Genomic DNA, 20,743 nt, shown 5'->3' with positions numbered 1-20,743 from the left:
GACCTTCAGTGGATGAACTGATAGCTGGACTTGCTTCATCAGGATTTTCTGGTAGAACGCGGAACTCATGTTTCTGTCAATTACAGGAAGTCATCCAGGTCCTGAAGCAGCAAAGCAGACCATCACTCTACAACCACTATGTTTGACTGTTGGTATGATGTTCTTTTTTATGAAATATTGTGTTGGTTTTAAATCAGAATATTTTTCACCAAATTCTTGGGGATCATTAAGATGCTTTTTTAATAAATGTGAGAGACTCATTTGTGTCATCAGTGGTTTTCTTCTTTGAACTCTCTCCTGGATCACATTTTTGTCTCCTTCTTATCATGAATCATGAACACTGGCCCTAATTTAGGCAAGGGAGGCCTGCAGTTCTTTAGATATTGTTCTGGGTTCTTTAGTGAACTCCTAGATGAGTCACTGATGTGCTCTTGGAGTAATTTTGGTAGGCTGGCCATTCCTGGGAAGGTTCACCACTGCTCCAAGTTCTCTCTATCTGTAAATAATGTCTCTCACTGTAATACACTGGAGTCCCAAAGCCTTAGAAATGGTTTTGTAACCATTTCAACAATGATAGATTTCAGTGACTTGTTTTCTCAGCTGTTTCTTCAAATTGTTACATGAAGTGTTGCTTTTGAGGTATTTTAGTCTACTTCACTTTGTCAGACTGGTTCTATTTAACCGATTTCATGATTCATCTGGTTTAGCAGTAATGAAGCCTGGGTGTGGTCAGTGAAACTGAAGTGAGATTTGGTTAATCACCATTAACTCATTATTTAACAAATGGTGCACGTTCCTTTTTCACACAGGGCAGGTAGGTTTGGATGGATCTTTTATCTTAATAAATAAAGTAATCAAAACTGCATTTTGTATTAACTCAAGGTAGCTGGTTATCTTTGTCTAATATTGCAACTTCTTCTGTGATCTGAAACATGCCAGTGTGAATTTGCAAAATAGAAAAGAAACTGCTGGAAACAAACAGGTCTGTTCTGCAGTTCTGTGGATTGGCCAGTGTGGGCCAGCATTTGTTGCCTGTTTGCCCTCATTGTTGCAGTCACATGACTGGACAGGTGTCATGTGCTAAGTGCTACAGTCAGCATGCTAGCATACAGTGCATTGAAACAAAGCAACTTAGCATGCTGACATTTTATAAACACAAGTTAAAGACATTTTGATAGCAAAAAGGTCAGTTACTGCCCCCCATTATACCAAATGTGGTCTTGTGTAGGAACTACAACAATGTAATTGTGTCACAAGCATGCAAGCTGTTAATGCTGAACTTATGTGTAGCAGAGATCATGTGGGCTGAGAATTCAAGATGGTCTCTCTCTTCTCACTTTAGAATCTGCTGCTCATACAGGCAAAAAGAAAAAACCTTTCCTCTACATGAAAAAATGCCAAGTTCTTACAGTTTATTTCCTATTTCAAAAAAGTAGTTATTTGCAAATGACTTTCTAGTTTTTGGTATTAAAAACAAAACTGTACTTAAATACTAAGTAATAAGATTTATTCTGTCACATAAATTTAATCTATTGAAGAACCAACAGCTGGTCTTGGTAAAATAAAATAAGCCTTCAGTTATGATCAAGAAGAACAAAATCAGGAAATGTTTTAAAGATCTTGCATTTGGTAAATTAATGCTGAATTCTGTGAAAGTAATGAAAACTTATGAAAGCCACAAACTGGGAGACTAGATTTTACTCAGGTGTATGTCTGGCACAACACACACTTTATGGACACAAGTACCAGAACAACTACACATTTACAGGAGCTGCTTAGCCACAGAAACGCCCGAGGTTTGAAACTCTCGAGTTACTGAGTCAGCAGAGCATTGGCAATGCTTTTAAGCTGCTCTGTAACTTTACGTGTTCTGCCACCTTCTGGTTTCCATTGCACAATTATACCACTTACATCTGGGAGGGAATAAAAACTCATGATGTGACGTGTTGTGACAGTGGCATCCTATTACAGTAGGACTCATGAATTCCATGAGTTCTTTAGAAAAACGTATTCTTTTACAGATGTTTGTAAAGGCAGACCGCACAGCTAAGCTTCATATTTACAATAATATGACTGGAAAAGACTGGATTCAAAGATTGAGAGGTGTAGCCCAGTACATACACTGTACATAGCTCACTTTCTGCACAACTATAACTATCTAATTTTTTGGAATGAGATTCTGTTTCTGTGTTTGCATCCCAAGTGTAGCCCCTCGAGCAAAGACACACCTGAAATAAACAACACTAAACATAGATTTTAAGAATAAGTCTTTATGTATTTTTTTTCTATGTGAAACAAATGACTATTATACTACACAAATCGAAGCGGATACTGTAAGAGACAGAGACCATCTCTGAGAAATAAGTACAGAACATGAAAATACACATACTGGTATTATAGAACTATAAATTATTGCTCGTTTTGCTACGTTGTTTTCTCGATTCCTACGATACAAGACACAATATTCAGGTTTCAACGGAAACAGTACAACAGTGACAAACGGTATAATTGAGCTTTTTAGTAGACGTTCCCCAGAAATAAAAGAAACATTCAAACAGAGTCCATGTTGAACACAACAAGATGACTGTCGGTTTTGATCGAGCATCTTCGGAACTTATTGTTATACATTTTTGTCTTTTTTTGTTTCCATTTACAACATTGCCAAGAGAAGCCATAACAAACTGCACACCGGGACTGGCCTCAGCAACAGAAAAAACACTTGGCATATGTACATAAATATAAATTTTCTTTTCAACTGTGACCAAATGCACCAGTTTGTTAAAACACCATGACAAAAGAGATAAAAAATCTTTCCTTGTGTCCTTCTTTCTGCTCCGCTGCTTCCTCTACAATATCATCCATCACAGCAGCTCCACCAGTCTGCCGTCTGCTTAGATAACTGCGACAGCTTAACCGTAGTGCCAATAAAAGTGCACTCTGCCAACACGGTGCATTTCAAAGAACCATTTCATATCCTGTGAAGATAAAATGAATGTTTCTTGTGGACAAACACAAAAACAAAGATAGTGATTTTGTTCTGCACTGTCATCCTGCCTCGTTTCTTTTTTTTCTCTCTCTCTCTCAAACCTAAAACTGCACTGCATGTCCACACCGCTTTTCAGAAACGCACTTCCACAGATCCAAAAAAGGCCTGAAAGGTTCACACGAGCAAAAAGGAAGTGGAGTGTTTCACTCACTGCAATATGCTGGTGAAAAGGCTAACCAGGTGTTTAGCTTGAGATAAAACAAACAACACTAGAAATAAAACTGAAGACATACAATGTGCTTCCTACTTTGTCTTTAAAAAAAGACTTTTATGTGAAGGAAATAACAGCACACTGACAGTAAAGTGCTCACATGCACACAGACTTGTAGTTTGCTTACTAATATTGTTACATAGCAAAAAGTACTTTTAGATTTCATGCTGTCTGATGACACAAATGAGGTTCAGACTCGCCTCCTTTGTGTGGCTTTTAAAGCGCTGAAATGTTTCATTCAGTGGAGGTGAAACACACTGGTCTGATTTGATTTTATTGGAACAAAATAAAGGTGAGCTGTAGATTAAGGAATGTATGTTTTTATAAAATGAGCGCTAATTCAATACAAACTACTGCAAGTGGGTCGGGGGAAACATGATATCCTTGTGTTTAGAAATACAGATCAGAGTCTCTGAGTAAGAAAGAAATCATTTTACGTTAGGAGATGAGTCGATGCTTTGGTTGGTGTATCTCATGTGGCGTGATTAATTTTCCCTTTTCTCAGCAAAATGCTTTCAGGTAAACTGCAATATCTAAAGGAACTATTTCAACAAATTTTTTTCCGCTAAGCTATTTACAGCCAGACGCAGCGCAGTACTCTGGTGCGCAGCAGGAGACGATCAAGAGTCCCACAATTGCTCGGAGATATCGAGAGATTCTCAGTGCAAAACAAGCAGTAGAAGGTTTCGGAGGAAACCTGACACAGATTGTGGGTTTGATTAAATAACATAAAAAATACATTTAAGTTGTGAATTACAACAAACAGAATCAGAAAAAAACAGAAAAACAAACCCCGTCCCGACACCCCTTTGAAGAAATAAGGGGGTTTGACCTGTCAAATCGCAAAAAAGTGACACATGCAAATTTGCCGTCGAGTCAAAGACTGAACTGTCAAGCTTTCAAAAACTCATTCAGCTTTTATTTTTCTACCCCCCCGTTTCACATACTTTCAACCCTGTGCGCAAATATGCACTTGCGTCAAAAGCATCAACCCGTTCCTCTGTCATAGTCACGAACATCAATTAAGAAAAAAAATACACCTCAGCTCTTCATCTACAGAAGTAACTTAGCATGCAAAAAGTTTTGGGGTATCAAATACGTAGTAAGTATACACATCTAGTAGTACAGCAAAAAAACACCTCTCCAAATAAAAAAGGACAAAAAGCAAAATCAAAAAAAAAAGAAAAAAGAAAAAAAAGTCAGACAACCACCACAACTTTGTTAGTCACATATGGCGCTTCGTGCTGTGTGTGATGTTAAATAGGTTCCTTTTTCTTGATATAGCTTGTTAGTATTTGTGTTTCTGTAGGTATTTTTTGTAATACAGTATATACATGCAGACAAGAGCGGAAACATCACACAGTCAGTCTTAATGAGAGCGGAAACTGCGAACCAGCAGATATGAAAAAGGAGGAAAAAAATAGACATTTATAATACATATGTATAACCTAAAAACACAATTTATTGTTTAAAAAAACAGAAAGAAAAGAAAAATATCTTTGCTTAAGTATCACATGTCCTCAACCAAAGATCTTCGATTATTACATATGACTGTGAGACGAAGGGAGAGGTACAGCTAACAACCTAACTGACTAGCAAGCTACTGAGCAGGACTAGCAATGAGAGCTGAGTGTGTGCGATAAGTGACAGGTGCCTGCGTAGGGACAGGTATTTCCACCCCTCTTGCCGAAAACGAGGGGAGATTAGTGGGGTGGAGGCAAGCATGCCTACCGCTCCCCCAGGCTGTCCACAGAATGTGATGAGTGTGTGTGTGTGATTCTCATCCATCCCCTTCAAGCCACCTCATTCCATCGCCACGCTCCCCACAAACACCGTCTTCGAGCAATGTTTGTTGTTTTTTGTTTGTTTTTTTTTTTGCTTTAGTTGAATTGAAATGAGGGGCATCGACGCTCTCTGTGAGTGCAGAGACGAGAGAGAGAGGGCAGGTGTGTTGTGGGCTTAAGTGGCGGTCTTGGCCCCACTGGTGTTGGAAGGGAGGCCTCTCTAGTTGAAGACCTTTGGGGGTCCGTCGGGACGTCTGGTCTGGACAATCTGCTGCTTTGGCCGCGCTGCCTCGTCCTCCTCTGTTTCGCTCTCGCACACGTGGACCACCACGCTGGGGGTGGACTCTGTTCCTGCATGGAGTTCATACTTTTCACCTGAGGGGATGGAAAGAGAGAAGAGCCATTAAGTTACAGTCTGTAAAATATCACCACTAGATGTCAGCAAATTGCGGCAGTGCATAATCCTGGCCACTGTAGGACAATCATATTTCATATTTTATGTGCGATATTTTATGCTTCTACACTCGAGTCACCTATAAAACTGGTTGCCATTCATCTGTATTTAGTGTACTCAGATAACAAAATGACTCCAGACCAGATACATTCCACAATCTGCTGTTTTCTTAGCAGGCCGTTAGTCAGCTGTTCATCTCAGCTGTCTGTATGTGTCGATGTTTACTTCTGGAGGCGGCTGTAAGCTTGTTAAAGAAGTCTGATCCATCTTGATGATACTGAGCGGAGTTATTGAGAATATCCTGAAATTTTCTGTCATCAGAGGCTGCTGTTTTTAACTAGTGTTATTGAAACTTTTAAGTTGCTGGACACTTGGCGAATCAACTCTCGTACAATGTGAGAATATAATCAAACTGTTTATGCTTAGGGAAAATGTGATTTCCTGGACACCTGAACCTAACATTAGCTGGTATAATGTTGGCTTATAACCATCCATAGCTGTTTAGCTGGCTCTTGTCAATTTTGAGTATATTAGGAATAAATAAGCATGAATTACAATTTTCTTATGAGTTCTCATCTTCTCATCTAATACATATGTGGCGGGTCTGTATCAACAAACTTAACACAATTAGGCAGAACAGCGATGTCCGTCTCGGCCACTGTATTCAAGATGGCAGGGAAACATGGCGACTTCCACAAACTGGCAGCAGCACCTACGTATTTTAATTGATTAATTAATTCTAAGTTTATGAGAATGAGTTTGTTGGAAGATTAAATGCAAACTAATCATTATATCTACCTATCAATCTACATATATACACACACAGTACATCATTCTTTTTTTCAATTAAATAAACTAAAAAAAGGGTAATTGGACATTTACGGATTAAATATGAAAGCAAAACCACTACTGTGGTAAAGAGAGACTGGCAAAACTCAGAGTACTGAGAACTGGACTAACACATTGCTCAGTAGAAGAGGCTTCATGCAAGTTAATAATTTAATGTAGTGTACATTCCAGAGGAAACTGCTGTATGTTTTTCTCTCTTTGAGTAATATTAGAACTTTACAACCTTAAGTCTAAAAGTAAGTCAATATTATTGACCATTTCAAATGCCTGGAGGCAGTATACTGCCCAGTTATTTTGAAGCATTATTCATTATACCAATGGACACCATACCATTAAGAGTGCATGTATAAAACCACCAGATATGATCTAATTTATATAAGTAGTAACACTTATGTAACAGCTTTTGCCTCTGGAAATTGTATTTCTACATTTGTCTTTGCCATTCCAAAACCTTCCCATAAATTTCAGTTCCACATTTAATTGTCTCTCTCTTATAGTGCCTCTGATTTTACTGAAGGGATTTGAATACATCCCCCATGAATGATAAGGAGACGAAAAACACTCCTCCTGTCTAGAGTAGCACTAATTTTGCACTAATATGGTTGACTAACTAAATATACTTTATGTTTGAAATATGTACGGCATCTATTATATGGTGACAGCTGTTTTTCCTGTTGGTTAAGGAACAAATCAGGATACGTGTTCAAGAGACAACTATTCCCCGGAATACTCTTGCCATTTGTCTGGATGCCAAACTCAGCGGACTCTGATTGAAAACGGACTCTTGTGAGATTGTATCACAGTCGCCATGGAGATCAGACAGCTGGCAGACAGGAGGAAATTGGTCTTGTCGCTTTTCGCCGTGGTGCCAAACACAAGGGAGGGACACCGAATATAGTTCTGCTGTTACCACGGGGAGTTGACAGAGGGAGTCAGCGTGCTGTGCTGCAGCCCTGAGCTAATCTGATGTTGGATGGCAGGATGTGACGTGCAGAACAAAGCAGTTTCTTGAAGCCTCGTGTTGCTATGGTAAAAGCAGAACATGTCAAAATGGCCCTCCGAACTGGACTGTGTGTGTGTAATTGTGCGTGCGAGGACGTGGCGAGTTTAATCATCAGTTTTGGTGATAATAAATGGCGCTCGGGTTGTTTTTTCCACTTCATCAGCATGATCACATCCACATATGCAAGCATGGAAAGACGCTGTGGAAATGGCACACCTTCTTGTGCGTGTTAGGTGACATTTTCTAAAGGCTGCGGCGATCTGATATCTTGCTGACAAGGCAGACAGAGGTGCAGGTGTTTACTTGCCAGTCTAACTGTGGTGGTTTGTGCTGCCTCATTTAGACTGGTTCCTCATTAGCTTTCATATTGCCATGCCACTCTATATGCAACCAGGTACAAAATCTCCAGGGCAAAGTGAGACCTGAACGATATCCAATTGCTATCATTTACACTATGTGTGTGTAAGAAATAAAATCTTCCGACATATTCGTCTGATACGAGTGGATGGTTTAAAACGGGAAGGTATTTAGCATTTGTGGCAGCTCCGTGCAGGCTGGGCATGCATGCCAACACTCAAGTAGTCTATTGCCAGTTTAACTGAGCTAACTTTAGTTCTGAGAGCCTCTAGAACTCTGTTTAAACTTAGAATAACAAGGATGCAATTGTTGATCTGCATAGACATGGAAAGAATGAAACAGCATTGTTCTTGAGGTGGGGAGGAACGTGATTGTAAGATTAGCTGCTACAACTATTTCCACACTGGATGTTTTGTTTTTCCTGGGTGGCATTGATGAATGTTAACTTGGCTCGACTAAATGGAAAGCAGAGCAGATTCACTCGGGCAGATTCTATAAACTATTGCCATTGGTTTACCATCCTCCCTTAATGACTCCTCCTAAATCCCTGAAATAAGTAATGATGAATTGAAATAAATCGTCCCTGCAGGACTTTCTAATCCTAGTTTAATACTGCAGATAGAAAAAAAATACACACAGACGTTCACCACCTCCAAAAATCCACTTATGGTTTCTATGAAGGGGTTTACTCATTAGTCAGTGTATGTTATGCAAAATCATTTGAATCCACTGCTTCTTTCATTGTATATGTACTGACAATGACCCTTGATGCTGATGTATCATAGCTCGAACAATGGATTTGATTCGTGGGATTCAGTCTGGCGTTTCCTTTTTTTATGCTTCTCTGCAAAAAACCACAGCAGCAGGAAGTTCTTCGCTGAGATCACTAAGAAAGACAGATTTTTAAATGGCACAGCATTCTTTAAATGTACTTCTGAACAAGTACTTCAGATGCTATTCAGAAGTGACTAACGCGCTGCAGTAAAAGTCAAGATTAAAAGAGTTATAATTCAAAAATGTTCCATTTCCTTTTGTCATGATTGCTTCCCAGATAAATATCCTTTCCACATCGCCCCCCTGAGGTGCATGAAATAATTTCCTGCTTTTTTTCGGCTTTACTGTTCAGAGACGAATGATTCAAAGGAGATTTTTTCATACATTTGTTGCACACCATTTTCCCTGTGTTACGCCTGTTGTAGGCACCGAATACCAACACAGAGCACGAGCGTGTTGAAGTTGAGTACTGACCGGGTCCGAGCTTGGCTACGGCGCACAGCAGGTCGTAGTTGATGACGGGCGTGGCATCTTCGCTCTGGCCCCAGCCCACAGGCGGCGAGGCAGGGGGCGAGATCAGAAACTGTTTGACTGGCTGGGGAGGGGCCAAATATGACTTATCAATGTCCTCGTCACCATTCTGGATCTATTGGAGAGAAGATGATAGCTGATGAAACGACTGTTCTCTTAATTCATACACAAGTCTCATTGTCCGCTGGTTATATGCACAGGATAAACTGAAGTTTCAGTCAGAAGCTCTGTCTTCAAGTCTCAAATAACAGGCTTTTTCCAATGAATGGATTTCAGCATTTTGATAGCTGCCAATTGCTGTAATTACAATACCTACATGTGGCATCTGTCAAGCTGTAAAATCCTTAATCCTCTTACATCAAAGTACTAAAAGGTGCAGCAGGGGTCATGACTGATGATGTATTCGTGATAAGGGGAGTTTCAGTTGGAGTCGCAGTGACTTGTATTTTTTTCAGGAAGCACAACTTTGATGGAATCTTGACTAAAACTGAGCTAAACTGGGTGTTTTGGACTTGCTACACATTAATTTATAGCTATTTAAATGTGATTGAAATACAATTTATACAGTATGTAACCTGTAAAATTCATCCTTCAACCTCTCTCTTCCCCACAACTGCATAGAGACACACTTGTTCACACAGCTACAGTGTAGTGGGTGGGTGGGGAATCAAGAACTGTGTTCTTGTGCTCAATAATGTAACAGATGAGTTTTGACAGGAAGGCTCATAGGTTCAGGAAGCAGTCAGGTGTGGCTCAGAGATGCAAACAACACTAAAAGATGGATTAAAAAGAGAAATTGAAAGAATTTGGGAGGAGATTGTGTACCATGCTCTTTCTCCGAGTTTGTTTTTCTGTGTGTTGCTGTGCACACACAATGCACTGTGCCCTAACTCTCTATGTAAATAAGCAGTGCTTTGCCTCAGATCCTCCATCTCCCAGGCCCCCTTCCTGCCCTTTCCCAGACCCCTCAGCTGACACTTACTTGAGCAAAGTAGAGTTTAAGCTTCTTGCCGTTGAACTCGGACTCATGTAGCTCAATGCGTGCGCGGGCTGCTGCCTCTGGGGTGCTGAAGTTGATCCGGACTCTCCGGAAGCTTTTGAACATTTGGAAAGTCGCCTGTTCATCGTAGATCCTAAACAATGCCTCGAACCTCTCCTGCACAAGATAAAAAAGGTAAAAATGTACAAGTCTGATGAGAGATCGAGGCTATTGTTGAGCATGTTAACCTGCTGATACTGTGAAATACAGCAACCATTTAAAAACCCAAATAGACTAAACAAGTCACATTTTTTCCATAAACACTTAAAACAATGTTTTCTTAGTTAACATTTATTCACTGACAAACCACGGCAATAGTATTTACACAGCGATATGCTTGACTAGAGGCAAATCTTCTGAGTCAGCGTCATCATCTTTCACTTAATGATTGTCAAAATTGGATTAAAAACTGTTGTTTATTGTTCTCTATTTCTTTTGTGTGCAATTACTCAAGATGAACTATGTTCTCTGAGCACTATTTTCTCAAAAGCTAGATAACATCAAATATCTCAAATACAACAAAATAAGATATTTGAGAACACTACGCGAGAAACTCGTGTGACTAAGTGCTCTGCGTCCAGCTCTGTCATTTTCCAGCACTCTTCTCTGCTGTTGTCTCTCTTTTCGTTTTTAATCCTTATGTAATTTTCTGCTTCTTGAACTATATGTCGTTAAACATTCCCATATCCCCCCCATCAGGCCTCACCAAATTGGCCTCCTCAACTGTAAACTCAATCAAGCAGCTCAGCAGGAGGGCAAAAAAAAAGAAAGTAAGAGGCCACCAGGGGAGCTCGTTTCTGAATAATCAGTAGTGCTACTCTTTGAATCCTTCCAACAATGACTATCAAACTAGACCCTCTTTTGAGAAGGAAGAAGGATGATCAACTGAATGTGGTCTTCTGCCAGTACAGGTTCACAGGGCCTTTACATCTTTAATGTAGTTCTTGTGCTCAACTTGGGTAAAGCGGCCATTACAAAAACATTTCTACTTAATACTTAAAGAGTTAAAGTTAATGCAAAGCCATAGTTAAGTATGTGGATATGGCCGTTTGCTTTTACTTTAATCAAGTGTCTTAAGAGCCACGTGTTTGCAATCAGTGGTGCCAATGTCTACTTTTAAACGCTGGTCTCAAGTCAGCGCCCATTTCTGTTATTGTCTGACAGATTTTTATCTGAGCTGAATTTTTCTTCTGTCAGTGGAAGCTAGAAACTAAAATAGTCCCATAGCACTTTCTTTGTTGAGCTGACACAGCAGCTATCACCAGGATGGAAAAGGTGAGCGTTACCTGAAGGAATACAGGCAGCATGTCGGCTGTGAGATCTGCCTCTGTACATTAGTGACACCTAAGTGACAGGATACACCTATAATCTGCACACTCAGCACACCGGGATGAGTTCTGGGCTCTCTCTGCGTGTCGTTTCAGCCCTGTGTCTTATTGGAGAACACTTGCCAGAATCTGGCACATATTCATCTGGCCTTGTTTGACATTTAATGCAAAAATCTTAACACTTTCACACTGTATGTAATCAAACTACGAGCAACACATAAAAGTCTGGGTATCATAAATTAAAGTCAAGCTGCAAACACTGCACTGACATGCTAAAATGTCCATATTCATATAAAAAAGAACTGTTTTCATTCATTTTTATTCAGTTTTTTCCGTCTAAAAAGCTGTTTTTAAATAAAGTATCTTTTTACTATAACGCAAGACACAAACATCTGAACATCTGGATCAAGATGCTGAAACTGACTCAAATCATTGTCTGTGAAGGTTCTCAGTCATCCAGGTCATCGTAGTCTAAGGCGATCCTGATTAGGTAGAGGATCGCCAGGGGGTCCTTTGTCCCTCTTTGAGGGGAAACTCCCACTGGGTTTAAATCTGGGACTCTCCACCATTTGACCCTTAGAACTGAAGAAGCTTCTCGGATGAGAGGTGAAACGTCTCCAAGCAACTTAAACAAGTCCAGACGCTTTTCTTTCCAAGCTCCTTAGACTGACTCAAATCATTGGCATTTCTACCTAAATGATCGATTAATTACTAAGTGACTAATCAGTTCACAGTAAAGTAAACACTTAATAATGATCAGTAAAGCCATCGTGCATTTGTATTAATATATAGCTGCTATATCTCAGTGCCTTGGTTTTTTGTTGACACAGTAAATATATATGCTTTATAATATGGGCCTTTCTGTAGAGAAATCACATAATCACACTATCTGACACATGCACAGCTCTAAATGATTCAGCAAGCTGTCAGCTGCCATCATGCTGCAGTGTGCTGTTCACGGTGGTCAAACAATTTGGAGGAAAATAAAAAAGAAGATTAGCGCTTTTACTCCTAATCCTCCCCCCTTTCCCCTCTTGTTTTATTTTCACGTCTTCTCCCCATGTAAGTGCATCAGGTCTTCTGTTGCTGAACCCCTCTGGGTAGCTGGCTTAACATCAGAAGTGACTTCACCTACAGGCCATGTGATACCATTTTTAGTCAGATTTGGACTTCACCATACAAGGTGCGTACTTAAGACGCTAGGAAAAGAGGTCAAGTTAGGAATGTGTGAATATCTTGACTCCTTTTAAGTGAAACTTAGCAATTAAAATGCAAAAATCCCTCAAAGCCAGAGGAGATTGAAGAGCATGCTTATCGCTAAATATAATGGGAGAGCTGGGAGTTAGGTATGTTGATTTAATATGAATGCTCTACGCTCAAAGTTGTGCATAAATAGCAGGAGAAGCAACATGTCAAGATGTTACTTCTCATATTACATATTGCATTAGAGAGGGTACATAGTAATCCTAATAACAGAGATTTATAAATCCATCTGTCTCTTGTGAGCCACTCAGTTTTACATAAGTGAAATACTAAAACCTAATTACAGAGGCCTAGGGAAAAATGTGTTTTCCCTGAATTTCTCATGAATGATGCAGGCAAAGAGGCATAAAACCCTCCTAGTGATAGCTCTGGATGCTATCAGATTGCTGCAGTTGCCCATACTTTGCATAGTATTCTGCAATAAGTCTACGGTGTTGGGGGTTGATGCATTGTGTGTTTCTTCTTCAGTTGTGTTTATACACCTGTCTGCACTTAATTATTAGTTATTATTAAACTCTGGCTCTCTTCCACGTCATGTCTTTGTCCTGTCTTGCTTCCTTCACCCCCAACCACGTATTGCCCTCCCTGAGTCTGGTCCTGCTGAAGGTTTCGTCCTGTTAAAAGGGAGTTTTTCCTTCCCACTGTCACCAAAGTGCTTGCTCATAGGGGGTCATATAATTGTTAAGGTTTTTGTTAAGGTGTTTTCTGTTTTGCATCGTAGGGTCTTTACCTTACAACATAAAGAGGCTTGACGCAAATGTTGTGATTTGGCGCTATATAAATAAAACTGAATTGAGTTGTCTGTGAAGGTTCTCAGTCCTCCAGGTCATCGTAGCCTAAAGAGCCTAAAGAGCTTTAAAAGAAAAGAAAAGATTTCTTAAAGATGTTTCAGCTTTCATCCGAGAAGCTTCTTCAGTTCTAAAAGCAACTGGTAGAGAGTCCCAGATTTTAAACCCTAGTGGAGTGTCACCAAGAGGGTCATGGACCCCCCTATTGATCCTCTGATTAATCACGCGAACCCCAGGTGTGAAAATGGGTGTGGGTCACAATCAGCCAAGGTTTCAGGTGAACCCATTGTGAAACCTAGCCCCACCCTATCATGTGATTTACTGAGGTCAAATGTCCCAGGCTGTGAGTGGGCGTCAAGGCTTCTGGGAGGGGATCTCAACACTGGATTATAGATGGCAAAATTGAAGTGAACTGAGTTGAATTCCTTAGCAACCAGTTGCTACTGGGTCACTGATCGGCCTCTAGGGCTGTATGACTGAGGCCTAAATGGTCTCACCTTTCAATTTGTTAAATGTTGTTTTCAGGTTCCTTAATATTTGCATGTGAGCACGACAGATTTTGTTTTAAATTTGAATTTTATATTTAATAAATGAACAATGGAACAAATCCACATGGACAGGCTTTTGTGGTCACTTTAGACGAGCAAAAAAAGCTTCAAACCTCACTTGTTACTAAACTGTTTACAGCCTACACTATGGAAAGCATGTTAGGAAACAGCTGCTTACACATTCAGCAGGTGTAAAACAAAATTAGCATTCACTTGAAGTTTTTTCTTCCCTCAAGGCGAATGCTTGAGGGAAGCATTTGTTCAGTACAATTTCCTAGCTACAGTACATTTGTACATTTGTATAGTACATTTGGTTTATCTGAGCTAAAAAGGAAAAGATGCTGGTGAGCATGCTCGCACTAAATTAAGATATTAACGATGCAGTGACTAAAATGAAAAGACTGAAGCAGTCACCTTAAAAAAGCTTTCAAGCGTCATATAGCTAAAGGAAATTGACTGAAGACAGACTCATGAGTCACAGTTGGTGTTTATCATAAGAGACACGTTTGTTGGTTATGAGTAAACTGGGGGTGGGAGGTTGGTAGCATTTGTATTGCAAGATCTTGATTTACATTTCAGAGCATTTTACATTTCCATTGTTTGTTACAGTTGCTCCTGATTTTGGTGTAATCGTGACTTGAGTATAACAACAAAGACACTTGTTGAACCTCTCTGTAGAGCCCGCCTCAGCCCTTATTCACACTGTGAATTTTCCATGAGCCTTGGCCAGCTTCTATGACTCAGATGTCATCAAAACTCCATGTGTAAAACTGATAAGATTATCATTTACATACACAGAGGCACACACACACACACCCACCCACACACACAGTGGTGACTTCCTTAACCCAAATTGATATTTTGGCATGTGCAAAGACGTGGGAAAGCTCTGAGATCATGTTCCATAATAGCAGGCAATGTTTGTTTTACACCACCATATGCCAGCGCTGATAAACCCACGACTGATTGGTGCGTAACAAGTGAGCGTGCTGATCACTAATTTATGTGGCCTCTATGCGCAAACATGTTAAAGGAATGAGAGGAGGAAGACGAGGGGAAACGAGGAAGAAGAGAGGGGTTGTTGAGTTACATGAGGCTGAAAAGTGCCCTGCTCATCTGCCATCGCAATGTTCCCTGTGGTGACCTACTCCCTTTGTTCCCTTGTGTAGTGTGTGTTTGTGAGAGAGATACAGAGAGCAATTGAGCAAGTCTGTGGGTGATGTAGACAAAGCGTTCATGATTCTTCACTGTGTTTCCACAGCTGTAGGTACCCACACAAATACAATACACCTACTATACACTCACGCACAGGGAAGTCTGCATAATAAAATAATTGGGCAGCGCCATTCGTCTCTAAGCACAGCTGAAGGACGACCGCTTTTAACCGCACAAAATCCTACCAGTACTCTGTGTCCTGTGAGAGCCCGAAGGACAACAGGTGAGGGAGAAGAAGCGAACAGCACGTCCTGTTTTTCATTCTCAACACAGAAGATTAAAAAAAAAACAACCTTCACACCTCCAAAAAACAAACAAACCTGAAAATAAGAACAAGCTGGATACCGAATTGCTTCAGAACATAAAATTTGCTGCTGTTTATAATAAGGCTGTTGCTCACGGGAGAATTCCAGTGTGTGTAGAGTCTTTGGTGTAGACCGCACATTTCTCCATGTCACCTTTGTGTAACACCCGAGCTATAGCTCCACGAGCCAGATTCCCTTACTTTCCTGTCTTTGATTTTGCTTCTGCCCAGTTGTTGCGTAACAGAGCTACTCTGTCACAACATTCAAGCTGAATCTGTCATGGTCCTCGTTTTTTGGACCCTGAGTTATGATTTCTGAACTTATTTGTCAAGTATTTTCCGTTTGGCTCTTAGTTTGTTTGCATTTATTTGTATTTTCTTTTTTAATCTTTAGGCCAGGGGTGTCAAACATAAGGCCCACAGACCAGAACCGGCCCTGCAAGGACTCCAAACAGGCCCACTGGACAACTTTGAAAATTGGAAGGACTGCACAGATTTTTACCTTTTAACTGTATTTTCATGTTTTACAGCTTTTCCTATTGAAAGAGGCCTCCATCCCCCAATTGCCATTCGCACTACACAAAAAATAATTAAATAATAGTGATTATTTACAGTAATTCCACAGTAAAAAATAAAATAATCAAAATTTTCTGTGAATTTATGAACATTTTTTATAATTGTGTTATAGCACAGTCTTCATGGACTTCATTTTGAAGGTCATTATCAGGTTAGGCATTTTTAATGATGGCAACCTCTTAACTTAATAGTGCCTTTATTTCAACATTTTTGACAGAACAATTGCCATCTTTACGACCTCCACGTGTGCATGCAAGCGTGCTGGACAACTCGCAGATTTATTTGCAAGTAAGTATTTTATTGTATAATTGCATGATCTTAGTTTTTACTTGTTTTCACTAAAAATCTATAGATATTATTTTAATCTGAATTTTATTTCCTCATACATATAAATGATTTCATGATTTACACTTGAAAAGGTCCTCTTGAATGCTTCTACTAGTATAAAGTGGGAAAATGGAAATTAGCTTTTACATATGATTGCATTCTTGCATTACGTAATATTAACCATAATTAGCGTACACATAAAAAAATCTGCAATCAAAAGCTGCAGTTCAGGAACTGTCTGTGGAGGGGGGAAGATACATACAGGAGATCCAACAAAGAGGCAGGCACAACTGCAAACTAGCACAAAAGACACCAACATAAAAAGACACCAAGCTTGCTAGTAAGCTGCAACCTCTCTTGCAGTTTCTCCAGGGCCTTCCTTTCAGAAGCTTCCCCCTTGGGTTAATAGGGTAGTTATGCTCCTGACTGTAAAGGGAAGGCTGTCATCGCAGTGGCAAAAGGACATAACTGTGTGCATGCTCACAGCAGCAAGCTCAAAAAAAGATCAGACAGCATAGGGATAAGGTGTGCAAGTTTACTGGGAAATGTCAACATGGTTTTTGGTGACAGAACAAAAGAAAGTAGTGATTTAAAGAGCAGTGCTGAGAGAAACAGGAAGCTGGTTAGAGAAAAAAACCCCACAGGATCTACTTCACACCTTCTCTACCTAATGAACTGGTCAAGTATCAGATGACTGTGACTTGAAGTGTTTTCCCGTCTTATGTAAAAGGGAGATTAAGTTTCTTTAATATGTAAACAGCACTAACGCTCAGCAGACCTGCAGGTTCTTCCTGTTCTTACTGACGGATAAACGATTTCAGACACACTGGACAAATACTGGAATGTATTCTCAGCAAGCTGTGTTCAAATTGCGATGTTTTCACAAAAGCGCCTACACGCTGTCACTTTTTATTGTTGTGTTTGTCAGCTCATTGTGTTTATAGAGTTACATAAGGTCCATTTATTTAGCTGTTAGTTTCCTGTCACTGCCGGGAACCAGCGAGTAGCATCATCTGCAACACAGCTACATGTTCCATTATTTCTTTGATGATGCCTGAAAATGCATCACGCACGCACAAATATAATTAATTATTTTCAAAATAATAGGTAACGCAGAAAAGGCATTTGATATTCGTCTGTAGCAATTTTGGACCTTTAATAGTAGACAAATAAAATTACAATAACAGCATTTAAATTAAGGGTTATTTGGATTGATGCTTGGTCAGAAACCGTTTCTCAGGATTCTTCAGATAGACAATAATGGTCGAGAAAATAATAGAGCAGCATAACTATAACAACCCTGGTTGGAGGGCAAATTAAACTAACACATAATAATAAAAACTACAATGAAAGAGGATTTGGTTAAATTTAACCCTAGCCTTAGACAACTTTAGATTTAGATGAAAAATGTCGTTTCAGTTCAAATTCACCCTTTCACAATGTTAAAAATACACATTAGCAGGCCCACGCGCCCCATTTCCAACAAGTTTATCTGAGATTTCCTTGATTTAAATTGACTGACTGGGCCACAATGCTCCATTTTTATCTGGTTTCCCATTTAATCCTGTACAGTATTTCAATCACCCTGGCACTCAGAGCACAATCCATGACTGTAATCCACAAGCTTGTTCAGTTCCATGTTGAATTACACCATTTGGCGTTTTGGATCAAAATGAAAAGATTAACCAAACCTAATTGGGACGTGAAGAAGGGTTTTGTTTTTTTCCCCTTCCTTTGGGGAATTACTCAGCTTTCTCTGCGACACGTGCCGAGCTTTAACACAGTCTAATCCAGACCCTCACGCTTGAATTGGATTTGGGTGAAAATCAACAAACTAGGCCACAGAGCTTCTGGGTGAGTGGGGGATGGTGTTACACTAAATATAGATAATGCTGGAATAATTAAGAAAATTCATTTCTTAAGTGTGTAGACAATCGTTTTTAATTACTGTCCTCCCTAAAGGACCAAACTGGAACCAATGTAATGAGGACGAACAAGGTAGGAAGATCTGATTGGAGAGATAACAGACGGCGCTGGACGAAAAATAACTGTACCTGCATGCATTTCTGTTCCAGTATACTTTCTCTAATAGCTTTCCAGTTGAATATGTATTATATTTAAAATATAGAAGACCCTTCAAGTGGCGGATTTTAGAGAAATCACAGTAAAAAAATAAAATAAAATAAAATAAAAACTCAAATTACAAAGAGGATTTCTTGAGTTTTCTAGGTTTTTAAGTTTCATTTATTGTGCATGACCACTAACATCCATTATCTACTCCTCATATAGCGTCTAAATAAAGGGAAATTATTTATTACACCTCGTTAGTCCCCTTTTTTCCCCATCTCAGATTACTGATAATTGTTCTAGCCATCTTCACATTAGTATTAAAGTAAAGGCAGGACTTTGAGAATCTTCTAACTTCAATTAAACATCTGTAAACTACACAATAGTTTATCTGTTTGTTTAAAAAACTGAAAGTCAATAACTCAAATGGCTTGGAAGTGACTTTATTAAACGTAGATTCTAATTGTACATATCCGCTAAATTTTACCACCACTTTTTTTCCAGCTTCTTTGAGAAATTTAGTTAACTGGCAATCTGGGAACCCATCTGCTATTATCTGATGACTTTACCTGTGGGGATAACTGCCAACATTTGCAGCTTCCATTGTATACAGCAAAAATCATTCGCCACGGTTTCCTGATCTTTGTTTACAATGGAAGAGACATTTTTAAAAGCTTCAGATGTTAGCCAGTGGGTTTTGAGACTGCATTTTGTAAAAATGCTACCTCTGTTTTACTCTTACCAGAGACTACTTACTCAAGCTTGATCCATTAATCCTATAAGCAAACTACAAACAGAAACAAGAAGCCTTACAGAAGCAAAAAAAAAAAAAACCCTTTATGTCCAGACACGTTCATATACATATAGATATCTATATATATACAGATAGATAGATAAAAATATGCACACACACACATATATATATATGTATATGTAAGTTACTGTCTTCCTTCTCTCACCCCAACCGGTCACGGCAGATGGCCCCGCCCCTCCCTGAGCCTGGTTCTGCCGGAGGTTACTTCCTGTTAAAAGGGAGTTTTTCCTTCCCACTGTCGCCAAAGCGCTTGCTCATAGGGGGTCATATGATTATTGGGTTTTTCTCTGTATGTATTATTGTAGGGTCTACCTTACAATATAAAGTGCTTCGAGGCGACTGTTGTTGAGTTGTGTACAAATAAAATTGAATTGAATTGAAGTTCAGCTCAACACGGCTTCATTGGCATAAATAGTTCAATAAACTGCATAAAGAAATACTTCATATATTAACTGTTTAAATATTTATGAGCAATGCGATCAACATCAATTCATTTTCTGTCTAGTATTGTTTTACATGCTTGATTGAGAGGTGTGCAAACTAGTGCTCCCCCAAAAGAGCCAAAATCCAACACATAACATAAATTACTGAACTTCAATAACTTAGTGAAACTTAAAAGAGTGTGTTTAATATATAAAGTCTTACACTCCCTTGCTCCACCACCACTAAAGCAGTTCATTAGGCATAAAGAAAGCTCAGACAGGACCAATCGAGCTACAACCCGAGGAGACTTGTTTATTCCCCACAGACGGACAGCATTTGGGCAGAACGTCCTTTCTGTCCAGGGTGGCCATCTGTGGATCAGTCTTCCCCGATCCATTAGAGAATGCTCGACATTCAACTTGTTTAAGGCACAGGTTAAAAACTGGTTATGGACAAATCAAGTGTGTGATCATGTATAAGTTGTATAGTTTTAATGTTTTATTTGGGAATAGAATGATATGTGTGAGTTTGGTGATGGAGTTTTTATTATAAATGAATTATGAATTTTTTATGAATTATTATGTCTATTTTTTAATGTTTTATGGACAACAGATGGAAATTAGCCCTTGGCTATAATCTGGCATGTTTACATTCATGTAATTTATTTTACATTTATGTTCATTAACATGCACGGTCCTAAATAAATAAACACCAGAGAGTTTCCAAAAACCAACATAAAAGCCCTGAACTGAAACATAAAGTACTTGAGTATTTTACAATACGCTTGTAACATGCCACATACAAATTATAGGTGCTCAGTGGTTTCTGTTGGCTGTTATGGCTACATTCAGCCTGGAGGTTAGGGGTTAGTGTTTTAGCTTACAATATAAAACATTGTAAGCTACTGTTAGCTTGTGACTACTTAGGATTAGGTAATGTGTCAGAGAGAAAAAAATCTGACTCAGTATCACTGGATAAACTCCGGATAAAGATTGTGCGTGTGTGTTTGTGTGTGTGCAGTGACCTGTACCAACATAGGGAA

The 20,743-nt window shown here is 39.4% G+C and overlaps 1 protein-coding gene across 2 annotated transcripts in view; it reads right to left on the bottom strand.

The window, feature by feature from the left end:
* Positions 1 to 2,329: 2,329 nt before the first annotated feature.
* Positions 2,330 to 20,743, bottom strand: part of rcan3 (regulator of calcineurin 3) — a 50,161-nt gene continuing 31,747 nt past the window's right edge. For both annotated transcript variants that reach the window (XM_085342450.1, XM_085342451.1), the window contains 3 exons: positions 9,992 to 10,165; positions 8,953 to 9,124; positions 2,330 to 5,416 (listed from right to left, as the gene is read on the bottom strand). In XM_085342450.1, coding sequence (XP_085198576.1) covers positions 5,262 to 5,416; positions 8,953 to 9,124; positions 9,992 to 10,165 — 501 coding nt within the window. In that variant the 3' untranslated portion in view covers positions 2,330 to 5,261. The remainder of the gene's footprint in view (positions 5,417 to 8,952; positions 9,125 to 9,991; positions 10,166 to 20,743) is intronic.

This window comes from Diplotaxodon limnothrissa, linkage group LG19 (genome assembly GCF_057381915.1).
Source record: "Diplotaxodon limnothrissa isolate DT_005_m linkage group LG19, D_limnothrissa_male_GT1.1, whole genome shotgun sequence".
NCBI lineage: Eukaryota > Metazoa > Chordata > Actinopteri > Cichliformes > Cichlidae > Diplotaxodon > Diplotaxodon limnothrissa.
Note: the sequence above shows the minus strand (reverse complement) of the source record. Positions and strands in the feature narration are given on the sequence as shown.